Raw genomic sequence first — 13,661 nt, 5'->3', positions numbered from 1 at the left:
CTGGCAGATAGAATTGGGATGTGAGGTGTTTCCAAAACTTAACAGAACCAAAGCATTTTATGGGAAATCTCTTTCTACCTGTTTAGCTGTTTGCCTTTTCTGCTAACAGCAAGACAAGGGAAAAAGCCTAGAGATTGAGAATTGGATGACCCAGAAAATCTCCATGTTCTATGTCAAGAAAGAGACTCTCGGGACTGAAATCTACACCTTACCTTTCTAGCTGCCAAATGAGGATAATAATTGCTCCTGGGAAAGTATTGAGAATAAGTTAGATTGTATGTGAAAAATACTATAAGAATACCCAATGTTAGGTCCAGACTTTTCTTTATTGTCAGTGTGTTATTTATATTACATAATAAAACTCTAACTGGTTGGAGGCTCTGCCAACCCCTGACTTCTGGCTCTCTGAAAGTACTGTTGGTTCATTGTCATCTTGAGCCACCAGTGGGATTGTTACGGCAACTCATGAAATGTCCTCAACTCTCCGTGACTCTCCCTGCTGGAAACAAACATGCAGCTTGTCTCTAGGATGGCAGCATCCCTCAAAATCATGGCCCCTTCATTCTTTTGGTCACTCATTACAGCAGCATGTATTGTATATCTACATCTGCTAGGCCCTATGCAAGATTCTAGGGAGAGGCAGACGGAGGAAATAGCTTCAAGGTCTATGGACACACGGACAGATAAATCTGTGGTTATAGAGCCATGGTGTGCAGGAGGCATGTGTCACCCAGGCTCAAGGACAAGGTCAGGATAGTTTGAGTTAGCCAGTCATAGAAGTTAAAGGTGAAGAAAGGGGGCCAGGGAGGCATTGCAAGCAAAGGAAGCAGCACATACAAAGGAGGACAAATGTCTTATAGCAAACAATAACAGCAGTAACTATAGTAATGACAGCATTTGACTTTCATTGCCAGTTACTGGACTGACACTTGAAGTCCATCATATCATTTGCTCCTAGCAGCAACCCCAAGGAAAGAGGCACTATTACTCCCATTTTAGAGTTGAGGGAATTAAGGTTTATAAACAGTTTACTCTCTTAAGGTCACATACCCAGCAAAGAGGTGGAGCCAGGACTTAAATCCCTTGAATCCAGGCAGGTCTATCATCAGACCCACATTTCCTGACTTTCTGAGCTGGATAATTTTGTTTGCTCTTTTCCCGTGGTCTTTAGGCATTTTTCTAGATTCTGAGAGCCTGTCAGGCCAGTTTATCACTGGTCCGTTTCTTGCCTTGCATAATAAAGCAGTACACTTCTATGGCCCTGGGGTTTTAACCATGACTCCAAGTTGCCTCATGTGACAGGCATCATGGATTGTAAATTAGAGTGGTCAGTTCTTCTCCCATTGACTTTGTACCTTTTGCTCAGTTCCCTCAAGGAAGAAAATCGGTTAAAATGTCCATAGAGAGCCATTTCCCAAGAAGTCATCATAGCAGTAAACCACCTCCATCAGTATTTTTGCATTTGGCAGCTTTTGAGTGGATTTCTCTGCCTTGTCTTGTGAGACCATTGTTTATCTGTAGTTCTGTGTTTCCACCCGGCCCTTCCCATCTTTCCATCCAGGACTTCCATCTCCAGCTTGCTCTAGAGTGTCCGTCTGGAATCTCAGTCATAATTGTTGGTACTCTGCGATTGCAAGCTCACCCTGGATCTCTGTGATTGCTTGACAATGTAAAGCAAAGCACCTTAGAGTATGTCCATTTTTTCCCTTTTAAATCACAAGGAGGAAGTACATTAACATTTACAGATGTAACATAATAGCTTTAAGGATGTGACAAAGCTTTTTTCACCAAAGTTAATGGCATGGTGCTTTCTTTATTAAGTTTCAACTTGACTAACAGTGAAAATTCCTGGATTAGGAACAAAAGGATCCCTATAGGTACTATAATTATGCCCTGAATCTCTTTGACTGATCTTCTAGCTCCTGATGGAATCTTCCTTGGTTTTTGTTCTGCACAGACCCAGAACAGAATGAAGTTGATGGCAGACAACTACGATGAGGACCATCACCATTACCATCATCACCACCATCACCACCACCATCGATCTCCTGGGAGGTCGCAACATTCCAATCACAGGCCCTCTCCGGACCAGGTCAGTTTCATCGCTGCTTACCTCCAAGACCCCTTTTACCCTTTAGATATTTTAAGATAAAATAAATAATCCTCAAGAAATAATAAACAGCATAAAGTGATACGTTCTTTGAACTGAAACTAATAGCTTTGGTATTTATTTCCATCAGTCAAGGAATCTAAATGTTTTTCTTTCTCCTTCCTCTTTAAGGTTTTGTCTTTTCTTGTTTATGTTATGCATTTTCTTTCCTCCCCTCCTTTCTTCTTTCATAGATATGTAGTCTATTGCTGGCTCGGTACCTCATGGCGGGTTACTTTGGAATGTCTTTTTCAGAGTTTTAAGAGAAAGCACTTTGTTTCCATGAGCTTGGCAACCAGAGAAGCCTTGAGTTTGCTGAGCACTTTCCTAGAAAATTCTTTAGTGATGCAAATTAATGGTGGGGTAAAACAACAAGGAGAGAAATCCGTTTTGCTGGTGTTTTAGCCAGTGAAGTCAAGGAGTCTGGTTTATTTGATTTGGACCCTATCTCCTCCCTTGACTAAGTAAAGCACATGAAAAGATGGATTGACAAAAACAAAACCGCCTGTGGTTTTACAGCAATATTTACATTCACCCACCAAATGCAAAAACTATTTACAGTGTTTAGTATTAAAACTCTTAAAGGTGAATTTTATGGAAATTAGGAAATTAAATGCAAACTAGCAGGATAATATAGTCAATATGAGCAATATTTCTTACTTCATTGTACTAAGATTCCCACCTCCCCTGCCCCATTTTGGTGATCCTAGTGCAACTGATACATTTCCATAGATGGGAGCAATAGGTAACAAAATAGAACCACTGGATAAGTATGCACTCTTTTGGATATGGCAGGGTGAGGGCTTGTCAGAATTACCTGTGTGAAGAGGCAGTTTAATTGTTTGCTGGGGGAGGAGATACTTGTGATGCTCCTAAAACTTTTCAGGTGGCTCTGTTTCCTTTTCACCTCCTGTTGCTAACATCCCAAAGAAGTTAAGATTTGAAGTTTCCAAGATGTTTTACGTGGAGTACAAGTCCTGGGGGAGCTGTTTATATAGAACACAGCATTAGAAGTTCTCCTGGGAGCTGTGCAGCGAGGCAGCCAGCACCAGGAGGCTCCCCAGCCCCTGAGCTTGACCTGACCTTTGTACCTGGAAGCTTTTGCCCTCAGAGATCCCAACACTGCCGAAGCTGTTCACACAGAAATAATCTAGATTTCTGAAGCCAAGTACAGACAGGGCATGATTTCATGTTTTAGCTGCCAAAATATGCTCTTGATTTGGAGATCTGAAATACGGAGAGAGGTGTCAATTTCTTGTCATTATCTTGTATATCTGTGTTTTGGTTTTGTTTTGGTTTTATTTATTCAATTATCACCCTTCATCATCACCACCACCACCACTACCACCTCCCCACCTTTGCCTGCCCCAGTAGACCTGGCATCCTGCTAACTAAAGCAACTCATTCTCATCCCTGGTCCCTGCCCTTTTCTCCTTGGCCTTCTCTCAGATTGGGAGAGTATGAGGTTTTATTGGTGGGAGCCTGCAGTCCCCACTTTGGCCATTCATTCTGAGCCACACATACTAGAAGACCATCCTGAGTTCCCCCACTCAAACCCCAACAGAGAGAAAAACAGAGAGCACCCTAAGAGTAGAAAGAAGGATTTGGAGCCAAGTCAGGGGAGTGGGTCACCCAGGCACCTGCTGAGATAACAAACCAGCTTGTCTCATCACAGAGACACATATGCTCATATGTTCTACTGGGAATGAAGCACCAGAGCACATCTTGTGAATGATATTTCTTACAAAAGCTAGGCTCCTGCTACTTTTCCAGAGAGCTGTGATCACAAACTAGGGTGTCTCATCTATTTGGTTGACTCTCATGTTTGTCCACCGACACTAGAGGTTGTCATAGGGTGGTGTCCTTCCCAGAAGAGTTCGCATTCCTTGAAGATTGTCTGGTTAAGGCATATTGTTGAGACCTTTGGCACATGCTTCTCACTACTACTGTTAGGAAGATGGTGATGGTCTTTCACGTTCACATCTACCATCTCAGTGAACACTCTAAGCAGCCAATGGACATAGAGGCAGTTAACCTCATCTCCTTCTCCAGATGAGAAAGCCGGGGCCCAGGAAGTGGGTGAATAGGCTGGAATCCTGTTCCGAGTTCCTAACCTAATTCCATGGCAGCCATGATGTGGCACTTGGGGAACAGCATGATGGGCAGAACCCCTGTCTTCAAGGCATTTGCTATCTAGTCCTAGAATAAGAATCCAGGTCATCTGATGTCTTGTCCAATTCTTTTCTGGTTCATGTCAATCAGAACAAGACAGATAAAAGGTAGCTCCAACTTAATTAGGGGCCCATACCTGAGAAACTTATTCTGTAGTGGGGTTCACTGTGAAAGTAAAATACTCTTGACCAGAAGGGTATTTTTGTGGTTTTAAATTGAAGTCATCAAGTCGGTAAGGCTCCTTTGCTAGACTCTTCTAATTAGAGAAGGAGAGATTAAGCAAGGAACCCTAGTGTGAGAGTAGATTGGCACCAGTGTTGGAGATGGCTGTATCTCCTGAGCTGGATGCCCCTTTTGACTGGGCATCACAGGTCTAGTGGAATGATGCGTTCCCCTGTACTGAAGATTTCAGATTTGGTAATCAACAACTAGTATATCAGTATATGTACTGTTATCAATCTAAGTCCCAGAATAAAATCATTATCAATGGATAATAGTTATCAATAGTTATCTTTCCCAATTGATTACAAACCCTACACTTAATTGCGTAGCCTGCATACACTAATGCATCTAGGGTACATATGAGTATATATTTCTTCTTAGGAGAAAAATGACAGCCATATGAAAGCATGAGAGTCCTAATAATGGGGTGCTGTGGACGAGATTTTAACTAAGTGTTCATAATGTACCCGTGTTAGCTGAGCTGACTTAAAGGGGAAAGTTCTCTTCCAGGGATTCCTGATTCCCTTTCTGTGAATCTTCCAACACTGGACTTCCTGTGGCCCTAAAGACTTGACCAACAATGACTTATGGAAGAAGGGCTACAAAATGTTGATATTGCCTCTTGAGCTTTGTTAAGAGATCAGAACACATGAAAATGGAGAAATAGGAAAAATCAGTTGCCTTGTTACTTTTCCAGAAAAACTCATTTTCCTTAGGTAATTCAATTTAAGTATTGCCAGGTACTTACATAATTATATTCTTTTTCCATTTCTTCCATGTTCCTTTCTTCTTCACTATGATTTTTCTTGCTCTTTAAGACAAACTGAATCCAAGTATTATAAGTCCAGACTAGCATTTCCCAAAGTAACTTTTAGAGCATTAGTCCCATGAGGAAAGCCTTGAAACAAAGATTCTCTGGGCAAAGAATTTTGTGAAAGTGCTCCGTATTATAACTCTATCTTCGAGCTTCCTGGGGCAATTAGCAGATCAAAGGATCTAAAAAGTCATATAAGAAAGAAAGCTCTCCAATTTAATTTAATCCAGTATTTCCCAGACTTATTTGATTATAGATTTCAGTAACATCTGTGCTCTGAGAAATATTGTTCTCAGAGTATCAGGTGAAAAAAGAGACTACCCATTTTATAACATGACTGAACCAGTTTCCAGCAGTATTTTTTATCAGAAGGTGGGATTTTCAGACAGCTTCTTGCTTTACACAACAGAAAATGGAAGTGCCTCTTCCATTCATTTCCTGGGATACCTTCTTAAAGGCACTGACATCTGAGAATGAATGATCCCAAGAACCCAGTAGATCTAAACTAAGGGAGTCATTAAGGTTGAGGACCCAGGATATCAAGAATAGTCATAAATACACAGCTCTTCAGGGATTACTGAGGAGGTGGGAAGATTTGGAGAAGATGTAAGAGAAGTCAGTGCAGTGTGGCAGTTCAACAATCTAGCCCCCTACCTGAAAAAGAAGCATTTAATAGCTGGTGGGCTGTGACCCCTAGGATGGTCACAGCCATTGAATATGTCCAAGTAGAATATCCAGACAAATCCCAATAATGTCTTGGGAAATCCTTCAAAGCAAGAAGTGGCCACGGGGGCAGACAACAAATATTTCCCATGACACAAGCTGCTCATGTGTTTTGAGAAACAATAAGTCCAAAGAGTAAATGAAACATGCTGGAGACACGTTAGAGATGTTTCTTAGGTTACCAAGATCGATTTCACAAAGCCAAGTAGAAATTCAGCTTTTCCTAAACATTCTCTGTACCTGTTGTCATCAGTCTCATCTGTCATTTTTTTAAAATAGTATCTCCTTCCCTGCCTTAAAACATATCAATGATATCAAGTCTTTCTACTTTCCTTTTTCTAGGCATCATACAAGTTTTACTGTCCCAGTACAAGTCATATTTTATTAAGCTCATTCCAATGGCTCCCAGGTATATACTAACCTGGTGAATAAGAAAGCACGGCATTAGCATGAGGTCCACACTCCAGCCAACTTAAAATGTCAGGCACCATGCAGGCTACCCTTTGTGCATCTAGGACTCACATTTCTCTTCCTGGGTCTTGGATTGGGTGTTAGGTCTTCAAGGACCTGAATCTCACTGCTTGTTTGTGCAAAATCTACTTCTATTTGTTAAAGCACTTGCCACTCCAATTCTAGTTGGGAAGGGCCTAAATGACAAAGAACCTAAACATTTTGGGGCTGGTAACCTCAGAGTAGGTAGCCACTTTTGAAAGTGAAAAACTCACAAGAGAAAACTCTTCTCTCCTCTTCCTCCTTCATTGAATGAAAATACTCGCTCATAGGTGTTGGAGAGCTCAAGGGATTTTGACCACCTTTAAGACTTTCTGATCATATTTAAGTTTTAAATTTCATTTCACATTTTACTTACAGAAAACCTACTTCTAAATGAGGGCTATGAGTTTAGGAGCATGGAGACATGATACTTATGCGATCAATTACAGAAAAATTTGGTTGAATTTCACATTTTATATTCAGATTCTTTGTCACATGTTCACACGTGTCTGGCCCTTACTAGGTACTCTGTAAATGTCTGTTGAATGAACTGCTCCTATAGTAACTTCGGGAAATAGGAAGGGCAGATGGAAGTATCCCCATTGTATAAATAAAGAAACTCAGAGGTGGTTAATGATCCAGAGTCACAAAACTGAAAATCAACAGGCCTCAGATGAAAGCCTAAGTCTCTGAGTACTGCACATTGGTGGCAAACCTCTTGGATACATCTAAGTAACCACGTGTATTTGTGATTGCACAACTATGATGGATCCACTTATTCTTGAGTGCAAATGTGCGTTTTCTCTTTCCCATTGAATTGTAGTAAATTTTATCCTATTTTGTTTATTTTCCAAAATTGAATTAAATGTCATCTTGGCCGGGCGCAGTGGCTCACGCCTGTAATCCCAACACATTGGGAGGCTGAGGCAGTCAGATCACCTGAGGTCAGGAGTTCGAGACCAGCCTGGCCAATGTTCTGAAACTCCATCTCTGCCAAAAATACAAAAATTAGCCGGGTGTGGTTGTGAGTGCCTGTAATCCCAGCTACTTAGGAGGCTGAGGCAGGAGAATCACTTGAACCTGGGAGGTAGAGGTTGCAGTGAGCCGAGATCGTGCCATTGCACTCCAGCCTGGGCAACAAGAGCGAAACTTCATCTCAAAAAAAAAAAAAAAAAAAAAAAAAACAGAAAAAGAAAAAAGTATCATCTCATCTGTTCTCTTTCCATTTGCTCCAGCTTTCATTGTCTTTATTTCCATTCTTCTGTTTTGTGAATTTATTCCTTCCATTTCCCCCCATTTTCCCTGTTCCCCGTTACTCTTCTCTATTCCTGCTGTCCCTGTGCCAATTGCAAACTCTCCTGCTTCCATGGAATCACCAGAATGAGATCCTCAAGTAGTGGAGAGACTGGCCCGGAGGGGAAGGGGAATTGCTCTGGATCACAGGGGGTTCTTGGCAGTGGATTGCCAGGACTCACATTCCCTTGCTCACTCTCCCCTGAGCTTCTGAACATGCAAGGATCTGGAGCAAACCATGCCGCCAGAGCAAAAGAGAGGATGCTTTATTCTGCTAAGGGCTGCCGTCAGATCAGCCAGGGTGCTAGGGGTACTTTCAGAGAGCGACTTTTCTGTGGTAGAAGCTAGGTTTTCCCTTTTGCATTATGAACTTTAAGGTGTCTGTACATTCTATGGATCTAGTCCTAGGAAATTGATTGTCCTAATCCTAAATATTATCCACTCTACTTGGTAATTTCCAGAATCTGTCTGTGGATATAAATAGTAATCCTTGGTGCTTTTTCTGCTGCTCCTGATGACTGTGTGGTCCCAGCATGTGTTGGCTCTCAGCCAAGGTGTGTGTTTGTACCATTGGACATATTTCAGAGCATTGAATGTTCACTTCCATTTTCTGCTGAAAATTCCCGTAGAATTCTACTTGGGACACATGTTGTTTTGCCATAAGCCATCAAATTTCTTGGTTACTAAAGAACCCATGCCTAGATCTGGCCTTCTCTTCAAACTGGTGGTCACAGAACTGATACATAGATTGTCTTTTAAGATATAGTAAAATGATCCCAGTGACCTATTTATAACGGTTGATAGGAATCTGCTTTTCCTTTCTGTGTATAAATTCTGGATTCTTGCATACAGGCAGATGCTTAGAGTACTGAACCTATACTCTGCTTCAGAGAGGCTGCAGCACTCACTGCCTTGGTTTTGAGATTTCTAGTCCCTAAACATGTTCCTTCTCCCCTCTTTCTACAGGCAAAAGAGCCATAAGGTAGAGTTGGCTCAGAAAAGAAAAGCAGGGCTTTTGCTGTCTCACCCTCCTACCCATGTCCCTTCTGCATACACCTGAGCCTTGGGTACTGCTCTCTGGTAGAATTAGTCAGCATCCTATAAGAGCATTCCTCAAAGAGGGGAATTTCCAGCCATGCCCGCAATTAGGCCCTCATTGATGTTGTGGCTGGAGGCCGGTGACAACTCCAGGCCCATGTGTTTCCTGGCCCTAGAACTTTTTTCATAAAACCCACCTGCTTTTGTCCTCCTTCTGCATTTTGTGTTTAGTCCACAAGAAGTTGGTGGGGCCTCACAGTCCACCAGAAAAATGAAGCAGTCATAGCAGCCCCTCCTGGGGCACCAGCTCAAGGCCGTGGGATCCCCTACTCCCACTGAGCCCCTCTCTGTGAATGCAGGGCGAGCTTTCGTGATTGATGCTCTGCTTCCCTTGCACTTTCACCAGCAGATTAGTCAAAGCGCAGCCCTTTGAACTCTGACAGACAGGCAAGGGGTCCAACCTGCTCTGTTGCCCCCAGAAGATGAATTCTGTATATAGAGTTGTTATTCCTAGCTTTTGCTTAGGGAGGAATAAAAAGAATTTATTTTATGTTTTGAGGTTAACTGAATGTGGGATAAATGTATACATAGCATCCTGTGTGTATATATGTATGTATCACTCTATGTCAGATGAACTGAGGACTTTTCCACATATGGAAGAATTTCACAAGATCATGTTTAGCTAGAAACTTCTCTCCCTAACTTCCTCTGAGTGCATGTTTGAATATACATTATATATACATATATATGTATGTGCACACATAAATATATTTTCATGTTTCCTCCACTGAAGAAAAATTGACACCGTATATCAGGCCTCACTGAAGTATAGCTGTGGAACATACAAAACACCAGGAATTTTTAGTTCCCCATGATAGTAACCTGATAAGAAAAGTTACATATTTTAGGCTTTTAATGTCAGTTTTCCAACCAAGCTCGTATGTCTAAAGCTTGCCCAGATAAGATACAGTAGATTTTTTTTTTTTTTTTTTGCATTGCATATCTAATTTCATGGCCCACTTCTTGGAAGAAGCCTTGAGTTTTGTTTCATGTAGGGATGAAGCCTTCAAATTCAATAACCCATGAAGAAACCTCTTATTGGTGCTGATGTGTATTGCATGGAAGAAGGGTTCAGAGATTTTGACCATTGCCACTCCTGGGCCAGTCCTCTCAGAACTGCAGCCAAGGATATCCTGGCATGCATTTTGAAATAGCTCTTGCGAGCCACTTGCCTCTTTCCCAATACTTCTTTTCTCACAAGTAGATTGGAGGATACTGTGTTTAAAACTCAGCAGGTTAAGAAATAGAAAGATATCACAGATGTCTCTTTTTTCTTTATCCCCAGAGATTACTAAAATCCCCAAACTACTAAAAGTGAGCCAGATGGCGTATGTGATTTCCCACCATTGGGAAATAAAAGTGGCAGTTTATTTGTTTGCTTGTTTTTAAGAGCAGAAGCTGTAGAGTAACCCTGCAGTGGCTCTCTGTGAGGCCACAGGTAAAGAAGGAAATGGGGACAAATGTCTGAACTGTTGTTGTGGGAGGTATTTAACTGCCTCCTTCCTCTACCAGCAGTTACATGCTCACCCAACCATTAAGAGCCACAGGAGAGGAAGGGAGGCGGAGTTAGGCAGCAGTTGGGAAGCTGGCTTTGCAGATGAGCAGGTTATTGTCAAAGCCCTTTAATCTGGGTGTGATGTTAATTCCCTGCATGTAAGCACATGAGGGCACGATTTAATAAGCCCTGCCAGGTAGGGTCTTCATGTATGGGAAAAATGCAGAGCTGCTTAATGCATCAGGATCCTCCTGTTAGAAAAGGATTTTTCCTTAAAGGAGGTTTGAGCCTATTGAAGATTTCATTCAGTCTTACTCTATTTGGGGTAGAGTGTTTTTTTTTTTCTTTCTTTTACTGATTTGTCTAGGTTTTACACCTTGTTTGCAGTATTAGGGTTACATTAAGAGATTTGTTGCAGTATCCTTTGAGTCAACAGGGGTTTTTCAGACATAGCTTGCGCTCCCCAGCTTACAGATGCAATGCATCTTGGCAACATTGGAGGGTTGATCTCTTTTCAACTTGCTGCTTTAATCCAGTCAAATTTGTCTAAGAGGCAGCACTTCAGCTCCCCCATTGAGAGGGGGTGGCCAGCCTTGAAATGTCGGGAAGCAGGGAAATCCATTTTATATTGCTAAACACCATTGCCCCTCTTTTTTTCTATAACTGAGGTAATAGGGATCATGTTTGACTTAAAACACTGCAGGCACTTGCAGCACTCCAAAGATAAGGGACCAGCAGAGGAAAGGGAATAGGAAACATCCTTTAAACCTACCCTGCACACACTCACAATGTCTTTATTGCAGGAAACCACCTTACAGACCAATAGCATTTGAAAAATTCTGATTTGGGCATCCATCTACTAATGATCTTAATAATGTCAATTTTGAACAGCCCAGAGATTCTAAAATATTTAAGAATCATTTTGTACACCATCAGATCCTTTTTAGACACACCGTTTTGCCTTCAGCCTTAGTTTAATATCAAATAATTTGTTTTACTAGTAATGAGCTATCAACGCGACCAACAGGAATGATATGCCTAGTTATATTGGTCTAAGTCTGTAACATCCACAAAGTGGTTTAATTTACATTCTCGAGTGTAATTTGCACAGCAAACCTATGAAGCATCAGGACCAGGACATGGTAGTCCCATTTTCTTTTCTTTCTTTCTTTCTTTTTTTTTTTTTTTTTTTTTTTGAGATGGAGTTTCGCTCTTGTTGCCCAGACTGGAGTGAGTGCAATGGTATGATCTCAGCTCACCACAACCTCCATCTCCCATGTTCAAGCAATTCTCCTGCCTCAGCCTCCTCTCATTGTCTTTTTTAAGCAGCTGAGGAAATGAAGAGTCAAAAGGAAATTTGATTGCCTACCATGAAGGAACCAGAGTCATGTTAAAAACACAATTTTCACTGTGTTTAACAAAGCCAAATGTTAATGACGGATTGATGAAGGAGCAAAAATAAAGCCTGTCTTCACTCCCACCCTTTTTTGTGGTTATCTGGCAAGGGTTCTGCTTTTAGCAGATGTTGACTTTAAGCTCCCAAACAATATTGTTGGCCAACATAGAAGCGTCCAGCATTTTCTTTTTTTTTTTTTTTTGAGACGGAGTCTAGCTCTGTCACCCAGGCTGGAGTGCAGTGGCCGGATCTCAGCTCACTGCAAGCTCCGCCTCCCGGGTTCACGCCATTCTCCTGCCTCAGCCTCCTGGGTAGCTGGGACTACAGGCGCCGCCACCTCGCCTGGCTAGTTTTTTTTTTTTTTTTTTTTTTTTTTATTTTTTTTAGTAGAGACAGGGTTTCACCATGTTAGCCAGGGTGGTCTCGATCTCCTGACCTCGTGATCCGCCCGTCTCGTCCTCCCAAAGTGCTGGGATTACAGGCTTGAGCCACCGCGCCCGGCCCGCGTCCAGCATTTTCATCTTCAGCTGGGTATCTGATGTCCTTGAGCTGAGTGAACTGGCACAGTGCACCAAAGACTAGTTTGTCACAGCTACTTTTGCTTGAAGGAAATAGAAAACTAGTTTCTTCAATTTGCCCTATAATGATGAAGAAAAAAAAAAAAAAAAAAAAAAAATTGAGGAAGCACTTAAAGATGCTATATTAGAAGTGAAGGAAAAGGTCGCCCAAACTTCTATAACATTCTCGATGGCTTGGCAAAGTGGTCTCAGGTGGGTGCCCTGCCTCAGCGTGTCCTTGTCAGGTGAGCTTGCTGAGAAGAACCAACCCAGGCTGCACAGGATCTCCAGTCTGTGCCTCTCCCTTGAGAGACACCCCAGTGTGTCTTTTAAAATATGGACACCTACTGCGTTCCCCCTCAACCAATGAAGTTCCGCTTTGACCACTTGCGGGTAGAAGAATAAACCAGAGATGTGGCTAGTGTGGTGGAAGACGGGAAGAGGCATTCTGAGACATGAATCAACACAATCTTGGCAATCGTAAGGAACTCTGGGAATCCGGGAAGCATATTCCTTCGGAGGAATCCAGTCATTCAAAACAGTGAGAACTGAGCCTTCCGTAATTACTCATTTAGAAATATCTAAGTTCCCACATCTGAGAATCATGGCACAGTGTGAAGGAAGTAAAGGTGCTGCCTTTCCCCTCAGAGATCTTAAATGTGTTGGGGTGCTGCTGACATGTCCACGTAAATAGCTTCCACTTGCATGTGAAGACCCCTTTCTTCCAAGAGCCAGAGGGATCCAACTAAGTTGTAGCTTCTAGTTCCAACCAGGGTCTTCAACAGCTTGGAAACAAGGCAGGACGAAGTTCAATGTACTCTAGAGCTGAGCTAAGCAGAACCAACAAATGTCTTTTGGGGTCAAAGTGAGCTCTTCTTTTTGTGGCTTCTCGGCTCATATGGTGGAGTCAGTAGGGTGTACTTTTGTGGTTAGACAGACTGGAATTTGACCCTGGCTCCCCAGTTCCTGGCCAGGTATCCTTTGGTGAGCTACCTGACCTCCCTCCCTGAGCCTTCCTTTCCACATCTGCACAAAGAGCCTCCTGACACCTGTGTCACGGGGCCTTGGTGAGCCTCGGAGAGGAAACACAGAAGCCATCAGCACTCTTTCTAACCTGGAGGAGGTGCAAATACACACTGGCTCTTTTCTAGGCCAGCTCAGAAATAAGCTAATGTTTATTTTTAAAAGAACAGGAAGCAGATTTCTGAACCTGGCTAGGACTTTCCTGTTTGGCAGGGCGGTGGGGGGGG

At 42.3% G+C, this 13,661-nt stretch overlaps 1 protein-coding gene across 1 annotated transcript in view; it reads left to right on the top strand.

Annotated features, from left to right (window-relative positions):
• Positions 1-13,661, top strand: part of ERC2 (ELKS/RAB6-interacting/CAST family member 2) — a 905,732-nt gene that overhangs the window by 785,609 nt on the left and 106,462 nt on the right. Inside the window, 1 exon segment of the mRNA XM_017894219.1 lies at positions 1,958-2,092. Coding sequence (XP_017749708.1) covers positions 1,958-2,092 — 135 coding nt within the window.

This window comes from Rhinopithecus bieti, unplaced genomic scaffold, assembly GCF_001698545.2.
Source record: "Rhinopithecus bieti isolate Rb0 unplaced genomic scaffold, ASM169854v2 scaffold_21649, whole genome shotgun sequence".
NCBI lineage: Eukaryota > Metazoa > Chordata > Mammalia > Primates > Cercopithecidae > Rhinopithecus > Rhinopithecus bieti.
The sequence above is the reverse complement of the archived record's forward strand: the minus strand, read 5'-3'. Positions and strand labels throughout refer to the sequence as shown.